Below are 16,959 nucleotides of genomic sequence, written 5' to 3' on the forward strand. Positions count from 1 at the left end.
GGTTAAACCACAGAGTCTAGGACTTGCCGATCAGAAGGTTGGTGGTTCAAATCCCCGTGACGGGGTGAGCTCCCATTGCTCGGTCCCTGCTCCTGCCAACCTAGCAGTTCGAAAGCACGTCAAAGTGCAAGTAGATAAATAGGTACCACTCCAGCAGGAAGGTAAATGGCATTTCCGTGCGCTGCTCTGGTTCTCCAGGAGTGGCTTAGTCATGCTTGCCACATGACCTGGAAGCTGTACGCCGGCTCCCTCGGCCAATAAAGCGAGATGAGCGCCACAACCCCAGAGTCGGTCACGACTGGACCTAATGGTCAAGGGTCCCTTTACCTTTTTACTTACATTATACTTATAATTCTGTAGTTTTTTTTTCATGTTGTAAGCTTCCTTGAGCATGGTTTTATTTGTGGATAAAATGATGTATGTAATTTGTATGTATGTATGTATGTATGTATGTATGTAATTTCCTCATGATCATGTATTAGAAAAAGGCAACACCAATCTCCAGTAATCTTTCTTTAGAAGGAGGCACTTGGGGAAAATGGGAGCAGAAAAGAATATCAGTAAATCCCGCACTCAATAATCTGTGGGCTTGAGATATAGGACACAGCTATGACACCACTCTGACTCCTTGAATGAGAGATCTAATGCCCTGGCATGGAACTGAAAATTGGGAGAAAGTAGTGATATGTTTTACTGAGTTGGGAAAGGTAATCATAAGTCACTAGCTGGAAAGAAGCAGCATAGGTATAGATCTTCAAGAGAGCGATGATGGTTTTTAGGGGGTCTGTCATTGCTTTGGACAAATGCTGCTTATGTGAATGTTCCTTCTCCTCTGCTCAGTCTGTGTATTTGTACATGAATGACTCTTCCCATACTGATAAACTCCAGTTGGCCTGCTGCAATGTATTATACATAGAGCTGCCCTTGGAGATGCTGCAGAAACTAGAATGCAGCTGCTAGAAATCTGACTTGGACTTCCCATTGGGAATATATCTTGCCAATGTTGAAGTTTTGCCATTAATTGCCAACAATTGCCAAGCCCAGATCACACTGCAGGTGTTTGCCTTCCAGCCACTCATAGTGGGAACTCACATGCTTAAAGACACTCCTGCTTCTGTATCAGCTCACCTGTATACTGTGGTCATCTGTTGGTACTCTTCTTCAGGTGTTTGCATTGTCAGAATTGAGACAAGTGGAGACCAGGCAGGAGGCTATTTTTGGCCGTAGCACTGCACCTGTGGAACTCTTTTTTAAGGGAACCTAATCTGAAATTTACCATGTTATCTTTTAAGTGCTGGGTCTTTTAAGGTACTTTCATAAAGTCTGCCTGCTGCTGCTATTATCAATATTTTATGCTACTTGATATGTTACTGAGACTTGCTGCATTTATTTTAATATGTTGCACGCTGTCTAGGGATGAATGGTGGAGGTGCAAATTCTCAAATGAAAAATAAATAGCTAGATAAATAAATAAATAATAGAAATATAAACCAACAAAAGCAACACAGTCTTCAGCAGCGAGCTTTTGAGAGAGTTCAAGTGGATCCGAAGCTGCCTTAAATCAAGTCAGACCATTGGCTAGCCTAATAGAGACATTTTGGAAAGTGATTCCCCCTAATACAGTGCACTTTGTATACTGTTGTCACTAACATGTGCATTTTATAATGCATGTTTTACCCTAGTGCGTGCATTTCTGTACACATTTCTTGACTGGAGGACTGCACTGCAAAATTCAGAGGAGCAAAAATTTCCAAGTTAGCTCTGTTTCAGTTCGTATGTTGTTTCAGAAACTGCATGTTAGGTATGTCTGCCTTTAAATATGCTCTGGATGGAATTTGCCCTCCACCTCTAGCTTTAACAGATATAGCTCTTAATGTATATTCCATTTTGAGGGTGTGATGGCAAAGAGGTGGATGTTTAATCACTGGGTCTTCATGGTAGCTAAAAAGCTACACACTCTAATGCTGCTTGTTCTGTAAGTCTCCTGATAGTCTTACTGCCTCATAAATACAAACAAGTTCCCTGTTTTCTGAACCACATAAATACTCAACAAGAGAGCTGGGAGCAGGAAAATGGCTCATTTTAATCCCAAACTCATAAAAACAACCCAGTGGTGATAAATGAAAATGATTCTCCAGACCTAACATCATATAAGTTTCCATTAATGTTACATGAGTTTCCCATTATATTGGAGACACATCAATATCACCAGCAGAAGACATTTTCACAAGCATCAGAAATGTGTTTCTTTGGTTCCCCCGCCCCTTCAAAAAGGAAGATGCAGCCCATTCCTATCTGATGATACAATTCACTGAGACAGTTAAAACAAACATGTCTGCATCCCATCTCTTTGCTGTATGTGCAATCAGGAATATGGGCAGAGCACTCCAATGGGGCAGGGAGAGGGAGAAACTGAGGTGGAAAAACTGCTTTTTCCTATGCCCTGGTGACTTCTATCAGTCAGGCAAAATGTGTATGTAAGAGGGGGATGGGAGAAGAATTAGATTCAGTCCGCATTTAAAGTTTGTGCGCTTCCAAAGTTTGCAGTGCAGTTTTCCATATACTAGGGTGGAGGGTGCATAAAAATGCATATATTCATGAAAATAACATACAAAAACGCATTATTAGAGAGCATTGCTTTACAAAAAGGTACATAGCAGGCAAAATTTTCATTCAGATATGTGTATATTAAAAGACATTCCTGTTATTATGCTGATGAATTTTCATAGAGACTTGGTTTTTAGTTTTTAAATGGCAAACAATTGTGGAAATATGAAGAACTAAATTTAGGATTGGGAAGATGAGAGACAGCCAGCTTGATGGTTGAGTGGAGATTTAAATTCTGGTATCCTAGGAACTGTTATGACAGTTTGTAAGGTGGCGGCGGCCACCTTTCTTCAATTGGACTTCCATGCCCATTTATCATGCTAAATTCTTTTCGTTCCATTGCTCCTAACACAATTTCGTTGAGTGCAGGATAATGTCTGCAGCAGTTGTGGAAGTTCTTCTCTTGCAGTTTAGGAGCCTTGCTATTTTGGGTTGTAACATGCATGCTCAGCACACTGTTAAGACTTTCTACTGCTGACATTATCATGAGCATCATGAGGGCAAAAGTGGGGCCAGGAGCAACAGGATGACTTGGGGGCGGGTATTAAATGCACAGTCATAAGCCTCATTTTCCACATTTCCCATCTACATGAGGGTCAAGGCTTGCTGAGTTTGGGTCCTATTGAAAACATTTGGATAGGTGAGTCATACCTTCCCAATGTCTATGATCTCAGTTACAAAACTGTGAGATGATAGATAGATAGGATGGATAGATAGATGATAAATATCTTAAAACAGTGGCAAGCCACATAGCGGGAACATAGGAATCTACCTTATATCATATCAGGTGATTGGCCCTGAGTATTGTTTGCATCTTAGAAGAGAAGACTCCCCAGGGAAAAGACTCCCTGGAAAAGACCCTGATGTTGGGAAAGATGGAGGGTACAAGGAGAAGGGGACAACAGACGACGAGATGGTTGGACAGTGTTCTTGAAGCTACCAGCATGAGTTTGACCAAACAGCGGGAGGCAGTGGAAGACAGGAGAGCCTGGCATGCTCCATGGGGTCACAAAGAGTCGGACATGACTAAACGACTAAGCAACAACAACATTGTTTGCATCAACTAGCTGTGGGCTCTTCAGGGTTTCAGACAGGGAACATTCCCCAGCTCTTCCAGGAGATGCTGGGAATAGTCCTTGGGAACTTCTGAATGCCAAACAGAAGCTGTTCTACTAAACTATGGCTCCTCCCCTAAAAATAAAGCAAGGTCCCAGTCCTCATGATTCCGAATAAAAGGCTAAAATAAATAGGAGCACAGAAAGCTGCCACTGGTCTACTTATCTCAGTATTGCAGACAGTGACTGGCAGGGGGTCTCCAGGGTTTCAGAGGGTGGATGTTCCCAGCCCTACCTAGAGATGCTTGGGATTGAACCTAGAACCTTCTTCATGCAAAGCAGACACTCTGCCATTGAGCTTCAGCCCTCCCCAAACAAGAGAATAAGGTGGCTGTTTAAACCAAGCCCCAAACCATGCTGTAAAGATTATGCTGCCAGGCAGAGTGTAGCGAGGCTGCTGATCAGAAGCTTCAAAAGAAACTCATCAGCTGGAGTGGGATCTTCATTTTTTACTCCCCCCACCCCTATTTTTGAAACAATTGCACCAACAGGATTAAAGAGGCCACCTTCAGGACATTTCTGTCCTCCACGGTAATTCTGGTGCTAGCGCATCTCTGTCTTCTGCCCGAAATGCAATGCCAGCAATTCGTTGCGCTATTTACCTAATAGTTCCAATTTTTGAGCTCAGTCTCCCATATTTATCTTCTAATGCAGCAGCCGGCTCGGCGCCTCCGTTGGAAATGTATGGGCATTCCGTTGGATATAATGAGTTTCCGTCAAAAGCTCTGTTAGTGGCTGGCACTGGGGATAACTCATTTTGATGGAAAATAGGAAAAGAGAGTGGAAGAGGGAGTCGCGCATTCTCAGTCAACTAGAGCAAATCCTTAAGGCTATGTACAGATTATGATTTCTGTGCTGCACCTGGACTTTTCTCTCTCTCACCCCCCCCCCGCCCCTCTGCCCAGCCACATTGCTACTGCAGCACTCAGTAACTTTACAGGTGCACAACTTAGTGGGAATGCAGGTGGGACAAGCCTGTTCAGTCCAGTCCCCTCTTACTGGAGCCACTCCTAGCCTGGTGCAAGTTAATGGCACATTGAAATTGACTAGACCAGCCTCAAACTGCTTCTGGTCTAGTCAATTTCACATCAAAAGATAAAAATCCCTCTAAATAAGAACATGTTCTTGAATGTGGACTTCCGATTGGCATCTAGCTGGCCTCTCTGGGAATAAATGCTGGGCCTTTGGTTTGATCTAACAGGGCTCTTAAATAAATAAAATAAATAGGATGCCATAAAAGCTATTTGATGGTGGCAGCATACACTGTTAGACATTGTGGTAGCCCATGAAGGATAGAACTCCCTCTCCACAGAAGGACATATTGCATTTTCTTCATATACCGTATTTTTCACTCTATAGAACACACTTTTCCTCTCCAAAAATTAAGGGGAAATGTGTGTGCGTCTTATGGAGCGAATGCAGGCTCCTTGGCTTCAGCGATAGCAATGCAAAGCCTCTGAAGCACAGAGGGAGCGCTCCCCCCACGCTCCAGAGGGTTCGCATTGCTTTCGCTGAAGCCTGGAGAGCGAGAGGGGTCGGTGCGCACCGACCCCTCTTGCTCTCCAGGCTTCAGGGATAGCCGCCTGAAGCCTTCGGTGCGCAGCGCAAGTTTCTGCTGCGCTCTGCAGGCTTCGGATTCCTTTCGCTGAAGCCAGGAGAGCAAGACTCTCCCGGCTTCAGCAGAGAGGGAGAGCTGCGCAGCGCCCCTTCAGCCAAGCGGGAGGAGAAATGGAAGGGGCTCCGTTTCTCCTGCCGCTTCGCTGAAGGGGCACTGAGCAGAGAGGGGGAGAATTTTTTTTCTTGTTCTCCCCCTCTAAAACAAGGTGCGTCCTATGGTCTGGTGCGTCCTATAGAGCAAAAAATACGGTAGCTTCCACTTCCCTGACCTCTCAACAGCTAAAGTGTGTGTGTGTGGTTTTTTTTAATAAATAAATAAATAAATAAATAAATAAATAAATAAATAAATAAATAAATAGGGTCTACCTCTTCTGTTTTGTTTTATGTCCTGCTGCTTTTTTAAAGTCTTGTTTTGCTTATTTATTATAATTTTATATAACCTATTTTATTGATTTTATTGTTTTTAATTGCATGATTGCTTGTAACCTGCTCTGGGAAGTTAGGGCGAAGGGCAGGTCAGAAAGTGTCTTTGCAAACAAACAGACAATCAAACATAAATTATCTTCAAAATTTACAATATCACATTAACCAAACACAGTTCCAAGACATGTCAGTGATAACACCTTACGTTAACTGAACTTCTATCACCTGTACGTAGCTTTAGACACTTCAGCATGCGAGATGCCATGCCATACTTCGGAAAGTACTCCCGCTCTAACCTCATGCTTCCTACACCCTTGGCTTGCTGAATTCAGGGTGAATTTAATTTTGCTTATCCCCTTCAACAACAGAAAAGCACCTAGAGGGACTAGCAAATCACTATGAGAGAGAGGAAGAAGGAAACCCAGCCATTGGTCATATAATGTAAAAAAGAAGAAGAAGAAATTTTTATTTTATGGTAAAGGGAGGCAAGAAATCTACTATAAATAAAGACTCAACACAAAAGGAAAATGGACGAGGAGGGAGGAGGAGATAAGGAAACTCGTGTACAAGTTCTCAGTTACCAGCTATAATTTTTAAAAATGAGTTGTTGATTTATAATTATTTTTTTACAAATAATTATTCTATTGAGCAGTGGGGTGGTACCAGTTGAATAACAGCAGGAGTCAAATACTGTTATTCTCTCAGCTATACTAGTGAAATGGCACCACATTCCTTCCATCCCTGCTCTCCTTTTATTTTGTATCCTCAGTAAAAAAAATTGTCTATGTATATTATTTGTTAAATGTTAATGATAAGAATGAAGTGTCATTTGGCAGAAATGAAAAACCTTAGTAGTTGTAGGTAGATTTAATTATATACCATTTTTGTTCAGTTTCCTCAGTAAAGCATAATTAGGATTTTTTCTCTCTTTGAACTCTATGTTATCTAAGTGACTTTGCTAACAGCTATTACTGCATAACAGTGACCTCATTTTTTCTCCAAAAGGTTATCAATAAGCAGCTGCTCCTCTCCTATGGGAGGGAACAACAACAGATCAGATGAATGCTTTCATTCTGCAAACCATGCAGAGCAGACATTCCGCAAGATGGAGAATTATCTCCAGCAGAAGCAACTATGTGATGTTCTTCTCATTGCTGGAGAGCATAGGATTCCTGCCCACAGGTAAAGATTCTGACCTGCTATAGGTGCCCAGCCTCCTTGACTGCCCTGCTTCTTCTACCTGAAGGAGCATCTCCACCCCCATTGTTCAGCCTGGACACTGAGGTCCAGCGCCGAGGGCCTTCTGGTGGTTCCCTCGCTGCGAGAAGCCATGTTATAGGGAACCAGGCAGAGGGCCTTCTCGGTGGTGGCACCCGCCCTGTGGAACACCCTCCCATCAGATTCAAAGAGAAAAACAACTACCAGACTTTTAGAAGACATCTGAAGGCAGCCCTGTTTAGGGAAGCTTTTAATGTTTAATAGACTATTGTATTTTAATATTCTGTTGGAAGCCACCCATAGTGGCTGGGGAAACTCAGCCGGATGAGCAGGGTATAAATAATAAATTAATAATAATAATTTTTCTGTGCAATTTTGTCTAATATGCACACTTTTGCAGGACAATTTCCCCTAATATAATGCATTTTTGAATGCTGTTTTCCACTACATATGCAGTTATATGCACACTATTTAACCCAGTATATGGATTTTTTGTACATGTTTTGTGGCTTGAGAACTACTTTCCAAGATTCAGAGAGGTGCAAATTTCAAAGGATAGCTGTGTTTCAGTCTGCACATTGTTTCAGAAAGTTCAAATTAGGTAAGTTCACCCTTAAATGCAAACTGAATTGAATTTCTCCCCTATTCACACCTGGGTGTAAGTTCCCTTGAAAACAATGATACTTCCTTCTAAGCAGACGTGCAGAGACTTGCACTGTCAGTGTATCAAGCCAGTGAGGAGGGATTTAATTTGCCCAGGGAAGAGAAACAGCTCTCCAAGAGAATATTAAATTACTTAATCACCTTATTCTCTGCACAGATGTGTGACATTCTAGTCATAGGCCAAAATAAAATAAAATATGTTATTCCGTGTGCACACAATGCATCATTTAGAGCAACCCAGGCAAAAAGCAAAACAAAACCAATGTAGTGTGGAAGGCTGATGCTTCCATCAAGAGAAAGAGCTGACACAGATCCTTACCTTCTATTCCCAGGTTGGTTCTGAGTGCAGTATCTGACTATTTTGCTGCAATGTTTACCAACGATGTCCGTGAAGCAAAACAGGAAGAAATCAAAATGGAAGGAGTGGACCCCGACGCACTGAAAGACCTTGTGCACTATGCATACACAGGTAAACTCCCTGACAACTCTCTTATGCACAGCGGCTTCCAAACCAACAAACTGTATTATGCTCTTTCACACAAATAGTTGTGCATATTTGGAGGCAGCTTGTGCCTGTGCTCATCGTGTTGTGCGAACAAGTCTAATACCTTGTGCAGTCATAAGAACACTTTCTTTGAGTTTCCCCCACAAAAAAAAGAACAATCCATTTTCATGCACCTCTCTCTCTCTCTCTGAAAATATTAAACCACACAGGTGTCTTGGAACTCAAAGAAGAAACGATTGAAAGCTTGCTGGCCGCTGCATGCCTTCTTCAGCTTTCACAAGTCATTGAAGTCTGCTGCAACTTTCTTGTGAAGCAGCTCCATCCATCAAACTGTTTAGGGATTCGGTCCTTCGGAGATGCTCAGGGGTGTACGGAACTCCTGCGGGTGGCGCACGTGTACACTATGGTGAGGTCAAAGGAACAAGTTTCCTGGAACTAACTGCTGGGAGGTTAAAGCTAGAGAGGAACTGGCAAGTTGTGGTTGTGGTGGCAAATGGCTACAACAAGATTAAATGCCCAAGGAATCTGTACGGGGCACCATCAAGGTAGAACTTTGCAGCACATGTCCAGGGCCCAGCTCAGCAGAATGAGTGACATGGCCTGTAAGCTGAGCAAGGCTGGCTCACCACTTTTTAAAGTATGTAAAATAGTATACAGTGGTATCTCTGGTTGCGAACGGGAACCCTTCCGGAGGCCTGTTGGCAACCTGAAAAGAGCGCAACCTGAAGCGCCGTATCTACGCAGGTGCGTGGCACGATTTGGCTCTTGTGTGCATACGCAAAGCACGATTTAGTGCTTCTGCACATGCTCAAACGGTGAAATCCGGAAGTACACCCTTTCTGGTACTTCTGGGCCGCCGTGGCATGCAACCTGTAAACGCACAACCTGAAGTGTCCGTAACGTGAGGTATGACTGTACATTTGCAATCTAAAAAGAGCTACCCCCCATGTGAGAAAATGAAGAAGCAAACACTCAATTCCCCCTGCCTCCAATTTGAAATGAGAGGAAGGGCCATAGCTCATCTGCTTTGCCTGCAAGAGTTCCCCAGTTCATTTCCCAACTTTTCCAGGTGGGGCTGAAATCTTAGAGAGCTGATGCTAAGCTGCCAGATGGACTGTGGGTATCTGACTTTGTATAAGGCAGCTTCCAATATTCCCTAAATCATACAACCTCACAACAGGTAATCATTATGTAGGCCTTCTGCTCAATCCCAACCCAACTGCCCCAAAGACTGATAAACATAATGCAGCGGAATGAGGTGGTAAAAAAGTGGAATAGTCCAGAGGTGGCAAAATGACCAGGTTGATGGACTATATGGAATTGACGGAAATGACTGGCAGAATCCGAGACCAGGGAGAAGAGACGTTGGAAGAATATTGGAAAAAGTTTAAAATCTATATATGGAAATAATGTAAAATTAATGAATGTTAGAAAAATGTCGGAAGGAAATTATATGGCTTTAGTAGAAATGTTTTAAGGAATTAAGCATAAATAAGTATTATAGTTTTAATGGAAAATAAGGTAAAAATATGTTAAGATAATCATATGACAGAAAATAGAGAAAGATGGAAAGGATTTGCTGAAACAATTAATAGAAATGGAATACAAAAAGGGAGGTGAGAGGAGGTCAATGAAACAAGGGAATGAAAGAGGATATTGAGATGGTATGATGTGTGTTTTTTGAACTGTTTTTGCTTTTTTTTGTTTAATGTGTTAATGTTGTGTTGTGTATTGTTTATATATTGTACTGTATGTTTTTTCTTCTTTTCCCTTTTTTTCTTTTTCTTCTTTCCTTTTTGTAAGGTTTAAAAGTAATAAATATTATTTTAAAAACAAAACAAAAAACAGAGGTGGCAAAATGGACCCTGCCATTTCAATCAGCAAACGCTAGGGGAATACTGTATCTGAAAACTTACATATATTCAACAATAACAACAACCCCAAGCACTCTTCAATTAGAAAACCAGCACGGCAAGCAGTGGGCTGGAGCTCATGTCCCTGATGTGTCTGATGCCTATTTTAAGGGAGGTTTGAAGGAATCTTTACAAAATAGCTTCTTCTCCCTCCCCCGCATGCTTCCTAAAGAGGTACGGTCCACTCTTCCATCACGCTCACTGCATTTGCATACCCGCCAAGTGTCCTGGAAAAAAATGGGAAATCCTGTTTCTTCGTGCAAGACCACAGTTGCCATTTTGGGTGCCATGATCTTGCGAGCTCTTGCACAACGCTCATACTGGGGGGGGGGAAAGCATTTTGGTTGGGGCTGCAATCCTGTGTGACATCCCAAAATGTGTGTGTGAGATCGCACCCTGAAAAAGTGTTTTTTTCAGGGTGAGATTCCAGCGCGGTTCACGTGACTCGCCTGGGAGCACATCCAGGAAGAGGCACACCCCAGTTTTTGATCTGAAAAAGTTGGCTGTTATGCATTTGTAGCTCCTCTAGGTCTCATCAGAACTGGCACGTGCTCAGGTCGTGATGGAAAGGGCTTGGTACAAGAGCCCATCTGCCTGACTCAATTTAATCTGAAGAGGTTTTTTTAATTTGCAACTGAGCTAATCGATTAGATGCACCGATTAAAACCATTCAAGCCTCTTCACTTCTACATTTCATCTTTTTTCAAAGAGCAAAAGGATGCCTTCTCCCCTCCCTCCTGTTTCAAGATGATAGGGCAAACGAAGGCTAGAATCCTCTTTCAACTGTCAATAAAGTCAGCGGCTCCCCAAAGAGCACATTAGCTGTGGGTGGGGTTTGATGCCTTTGGTGGCAAGGAAAACACAGTGGTGCTTTTCAGAAAGGGAGCAAATGACTGGGTGTGATCGGGAGCTGGAACAAGTGGATATGTGAAAAATATCTATAATCTGAGGAGCAGAGAAGAGCCTATACACTGTTGCCCATACCCCAGTGATTCAAAGCAGAGGAAGGAACAATTGAGACATGAGGTGAGAAAGAGGAAGCCTGCTGTGAAATAAAATCTAGGTATAAATATTGCAGAGGGGAAGAGTTAAGAGAACCTCTTCAAATGCACAAAGAGCAGCAATTCCTGGGTCTGAATGTGAAATGAAAGTGATGTGAGGCTGGGCACAAGCTCAACCCAAGTTGCTGTTTGATTCAAAAGCAGCTTAAATCCCTGTGAAGCAAAATAAGAGAATTTCCATGGTTTTAGAAGCCACCAAGATGAGTTAAACTGGAGCGTACACGCTGCTGCTGAATTTTTATGACCCATGGTAGTGGTATTAAGGTGTGCAAGGCACTGGCTGCATAGACTTCTGGATGGGTTGTAGGCCCTCTGCTCTTGGGGTGGGGGGCAGCTGAGTCCTCACACCTTCACTTGTAGAGAACCAGGAAAGTGCTTACCTTAGATCAGGCTTCCTCAACCTTGGCCCTCCAGATGTTTTGAGACTATAATTCCCACCATCCCTGACCACTGGTCCTGCTAGCTAGGGATCATGGGAGTTGTAGGCCAAAAACATCTGGAGGGCCGAGGTTGAGGAAGTCTGCTCTAGATATACCAAGAATTAAGTGAATGCTGGGCCATTAGGGCAAATGGAGAAATGCCCCACCAACCTCAGTCTGCCCTCAGCCAGCCCCCACTTATTTCCCTACTTCCCTATTTCCCTGGGGAGTGGCATAGACTGCTGGATCTCCCCTCCATAGTTTCAGTGCTGCCCTTGTAGAACTCAGCAGGGAGGAGGAAAATGGGGGCAGAGAAAGAATTAGTTGTCTCTGTTGTTGGCGATGGTTCTACCTACTATCTTCCACCGTACCAGGCCCAATGGGCAAACACTGCCATGATTCCATCTAGCTCATCATTGTCAACAGGCATGAGAATGAGGAGAGTGACTCCCAGCAATAAACACGCAATGGATATAAGAAGCAGCCTCTAAAAAGTCATGTGAGAAAAGATCATTATTATTTTAGATTTGTTGTTACTGATGTGAACTATTAACAGTCTCCTACCTGGGAAATTTGCTTCGACAAGCATGAAACTGCTTACAGTCATACCTCATGTTACAGATGCTTCAGGTTACGTGTTTTCGGGTTGCGGACTGCAGGAAACCTGGAAGTACCAGAACGGGTTACTTCCGGGTTTCATCACTCGTGCATGTGCAGAAGACCAAATCGCGGTGGTGCCTGCGCAGATGTGGTGCTTCAGGATGTGAACGCTGCAGGTTGCGGACATGCCTCCATCATGCATTACGTCTGCAACTGAGGTTCCACTGTACTATAAACAGCTTGTGGTATTTCTTAAGCTTATCACATCTGAGTAGAGATTAATTCTGCATAGTTTTTAATCTGTTCATATAACTGATTAATGAAATGCTGCACTCCTACTTTATCCTAGAAATGTTAGCAAAAATATTGCATCCAGAGCTCAGAACTCCAGCTGAAGCATATTTCTCTAGAGACTTGGTTGGGATTAGGCAAGAAAGTTATGGAGTGAGGAGTTATCTCTTTATTGTCAAAAGTACCCTTATATGTTAGGCGAAGACAGCCCTGTGTCTCTCAGCTCCTCCTAGGTGTGCACCCAATGAGGCATTTGCCACAACAGAGAGGCCTTGTCCCAATCTCAGCTTAAGTATCTTCCCCACTAGAGCTGCAGGCAAGCAGGCGAAGACTCCACCTGCATATAATCTGCTTCTGCTCCTCCCACTTCAGTCCTCTTCTGGTCTTGGGAAAGAGTGAAGTAGGAGAGGGGAGGGCAGGAGGAGGAGGTGAGGAAGCCCTTGACTCTATGCCAGCTGGACCTCTCTCTCCCTCCTCCTGCATCTTCTCCTGCCTCTGACTCTCAGACTCTTGGCTGTCACAGACTCCCTCAGATCACTGACCCCTTCTTCCAAGTCAGTCTCCAACCCTCCTTCTCCCAACGCCCACTCTTCAGTATCCAGCCACCACTCCCCAGCATCCAACGAGGCCCTGACACTAGAGTTAGAAGAAAGAAAAGTAGGCTACTTGTAATTGCAATACTATCCTCTCTGAGCCTCTAGGCTCATACGGGATAAAAGGCAGTATGAATGAAATTCTTGGGGGTTGGGCTAGATGGTGTTCAGTGTCCCCTTCCAGCTCTACAATTCTATGATTCTATGAATGAACAAATATGTAAAATGCAGATGCCATGCTAAGTTATGTTTTACTCCTTTCATTAGGAACACTTCACTGAGGTAATAAAGAGCCAGGAATTTCTCTTACTGCCTGCCGGTGAAATTGCTAAGCTCCTGTCAAGCGATGACATCAATGTCCCAGATGAAGAATCCATATTCAAGGCATTGATGTTGTGGGTTCGACATGACTTGCAACCCAGGCAGCGGGAGCTCGGAATGCTTCTCTCCTATATCCGATTGCCTTTGCTGTCCCCACAGGTAGGCCTCTGGATAGAATGCCTGAGAGATTTGATTTCTACGAATCCTTATGCACACTGACCTGATCCACACCTCCAGGGTAAATGTGCGGCTTGAAACATCATTATCCTGCTGATTTTGTGCTTCCCTAGATTTTGTGATACTGTTTTCAGCTCCAAACCTCCTGTTGTTATGACTGTTATTAATTTTTATTCTGTTTAAACCATTTTGAACCTACTCTTTATTGGTCACACAATCCTGGAGCGAGCAATCACATTTCAAATAATATTTCACTGAAATGCACCTAATGTGAAAATCAAACCCTACACTAGCAACTAGGACTGAGTGAGAAATTTGATTCAGATGACATTCAGGAATGTGAAGCCTACCTAATCTGCATTTTCTGAAACAGCATGTGAACTGAAACACAACCATATTTGAAATTCAGACTTGCATGAATTTTGCAATGAAGGTCTCCAGCCAAGTAATGTGCAAAAATTCATACACTCACGTATATTTCAAATGCATATATAGATTTTTATTAAAAAATGCACTGTATTAGGGGAAATTGCTTTGCAAAATGTAAAGATTGGGGGATGTAGAAAAGTATAAAAATGTGTATATTGGAATACATTTTCAATAAAATGTTGATGAGCCCCTCACAATCTGATGTGGAAATGTGGATAATAACTGAAGCTGACCTATTTGTTATATCAGCCAAGTAAGGGCACCATTCTATCAAAAGAGTTGGGTGAATAGCCATGTTTTTACCTTTGGTATTGCTTGCACCTAGTAAAAACCTTCTGCTGGCAATTAGTTTAATTTAATATTGGAAGGATGACTATGGGACTGTACTCCTTTCATTAGAAGACAATAGGGATATGTCAGCAATCTTGGCACTTAGGTTGGAGCCAAAGCTGGAGGCATCAGAGAGCAGAAGCTGGTGGTAAATCACATGGCACCTCCCATTGGAGACCAGACTGTGCTTGTGTGAGAAACTGTGAGTGGAATTGTTTCCTATAATTCCCCCATCCAGACATCCCAATAGTATCATAGGATCATCAGACCATGGAGAAGTGCTTTGGTAATGCACTGAGGAGGTCAAATTCTGGGGATAAGAGATGGGAGACAATCTTCCAAGCTATGACAAGAAGGTTGAGGATGATAGGGAGTGGGATTTGATTGTAGGAAGCTTGACAGCAGTTCCCCAAGCCAGGAGTCAGCATGGTTAGGCATCTACTGAAGTTCATGCACCAGTAGGTAAGTTCACTGCTGACCTGCCAACTTCATTCCCCAAAATTGCAGTTGAATTCCAACATTTTGTTTAGTCTTATGTGTGCAAACTAATATGCACAGAAGCCCATGCAACCTGAATCCTGGGTCCTGTTGGTCCACTTGCCAACTCTCTCCTCCCATAGCCAGCTCCAGGTGTGGAAGAGGAGAAGGATCAGTAGCAGCAACACCAGCCATGAGGAGGATTTCCAATGGCTGTCTCAGGGTCCCCACTAATTATTATGATGCCCTCTGGCCCATAACATCTGGAGAAAGACTTGGCTGATGTATATAGAAATGACCTTTTGATTACATCAATATGAACACCAAGACTTTGTATGTCTCAGCTATTAGCAGATCTGGAAAACAGCCCCATGTTCACTGATGACCTTGAGTGCCAGAAACTTCTCATGGAAGCAATGAAGTATCACCTGCTACCAGAAAGGAGGTCTATGATGCAGAGTCCTCGTACTAAGCCTAGGAAGTCCACCGTGGGCTCTCTCTATGCTGTGGGGGGTATGGATGCCACCAAAGGTAAACTGACAAAGTGACCTCTGGCCTATGAAAACTTAGTTCACAATAAATGTAGTTAGCATGTAAGGATGTAAGGATGGGGTAGCCAACATGCTATTCTCCTGATGTTTTGGACTACAACTCCCACTATCCCTAATCATTTATTATGCTGACTGGAGATGATGACAGTTATAGCCCAAAACATCTGGCAGGTACCCACTGGCTACTCCTGATACAAAGCCAGGATAGGGAATCTGGGTCTCTCCAGATGTTGGACTCCAACCATCATTGGCCATTGGAGATTATTGATGAGAATGAGCACAACTGTGGCAACAGTTTAGATGAACTACAGAAGATCGATATTAGCAAGATGTGCTCTGACTACTAGATCGCTCAGTCCACAATTCCTTTGCCTTTCGAGAGGCTACCAGGCACTGCCTATACAATTCCAAGTACATTTTCACATCACAGGCAACATGGGATGGTGAAAAGAGTACTGGGCTTGGAATAGGGAGCTCAATTCAGACTAGGATGGGCAGATGTAAAAGAGGTCAGGGCTCCTGTATTTAAATAGTTGTGTAGGAAAGGGAATTTTAGCAAGTGTAGTGACCTCTTCTACACAACTACGAGAGGAGCCCTGCCCTCTTGTATCTTCTTTCACCAGCTTCAGCTAGGAAGACAGCTATGGCCATTCCTGGATTGGGATAGCTTGACCACAGTTGTCCACGCAAAGTTGGATTACTGCAATGTGCTCTATGCGGGACTACCCTTGAAGTGGCTCCGCAGGCTACAGCTGGTGCAAAACCTAGTGACTAGGTTGCTTGTGAGGGCAAACTACCACTGGCAATCTGCTACTGGGTCAGGTTCAAGGTGTTGTTACTATCATAAAAGACCCTCTACAACTCAGGACCAGGTGACTTGAGAGACCAGCTTATCCATTATATACTCAGCAAGCCACTGTGGTCTGTGGGGGAGCTTCTCCTTCAGGTTTCAAAGATACTCTGTAGAACATCACTCCTATTGAGATATAACAGTTGACCACTATCTGCACTTTGGGAAACAGCTGAATACATTTTTGTTTCCCAGCTGGAAGTATGCTTATTTTGTATTTTATTGCATTTTGTACACTGCCTTGAGACATAATGTGTGTGGAACGCCCATAATTTAATATAATCGATCGCCATCACCACTAATCACCCCACCTTAATTAGAAGGCAACTTCCTGTGTTTACTAATCTACCTTCACATTATTATTACTATTGATTTATTAATATCCTTATAAACAACTGTCTCAAAGCAATTTACACCAAATATATTTTAAAACAGATAAAAATACAAAAACCATACAAAGTAGACACTCATGGTAAAGACCCATTCATCCAGATGGGAAAGCCCATCAGAGCAAGATGGTCTTAAATTGTTTCTGGAAAGTGCAGATAGCTGGTACCTGTTGGATCTTGACAAGAATGATGCTCCACAGACCTGGGGAGCCACAATAAAGCCCTGCCCCAAATTACACCTTGCATCTGTTGGCATTGCCAAGCTATGACCCTGTGCCCCCTCCACCAGGTATTGCTAATTCTGCATACAGTATTTTGAATCCTCAACAGGGAATGCAGGTGTAAGCTCTGGAAGATAAGGCAATTCACCTATAAACCAAAGCCTATCCGATTCCATCTGCCACTTTTAA

General features: G+C 43.2%; 1 protein-coding gene across 2 annotated transcripts in view; it reads left to right on the forward strand.

The window, feature by feature from the left end:
• Positions 1–16,959, forward strand: part of KLHL4 (kelch like family member 4) — a 47,682-nt gene that overhangs the window by 16,048 nt on the left and 14,675 nt on the right. For both annotated transcript variants that reach the window (XM_082207247.1, XM_082207246.1), the window contains exons 2-6: positions 6,768–6,944; positions 7,976–8,112; positions 8,358–8,554; positions 13,293–13,505; positions 15,104–15,290. In XM_082207247.1, coding sequence (XP_082063373.1) covers positions 6,768–6,944; positions 7,976–8,112; positions 8,358–8,554; positions 13,293–13,505; positions 15,104–15,290 — 911 coding nt within the window. The remainder of the gene's footprint in view (positions 1–6,767; positions 6,945–7,975; positions 8,113–8,357; positions 8,555–13,292; positions 13,506–15,103; positions 15,291–16,959) is intronic.

This window comes from Podarcis vaucheri, assembly GCF_965113315.1.
Source record: "Podarcis vaucheri genome assembly, chromosome: Z".
In the NCBI taxonomy this organism is placed as follows: Eukaryota; Metazoa; Chordata; class Lepidosauria; order Squamata; family Lacertidae; genus Podarcis; species Podarcis vaucheri.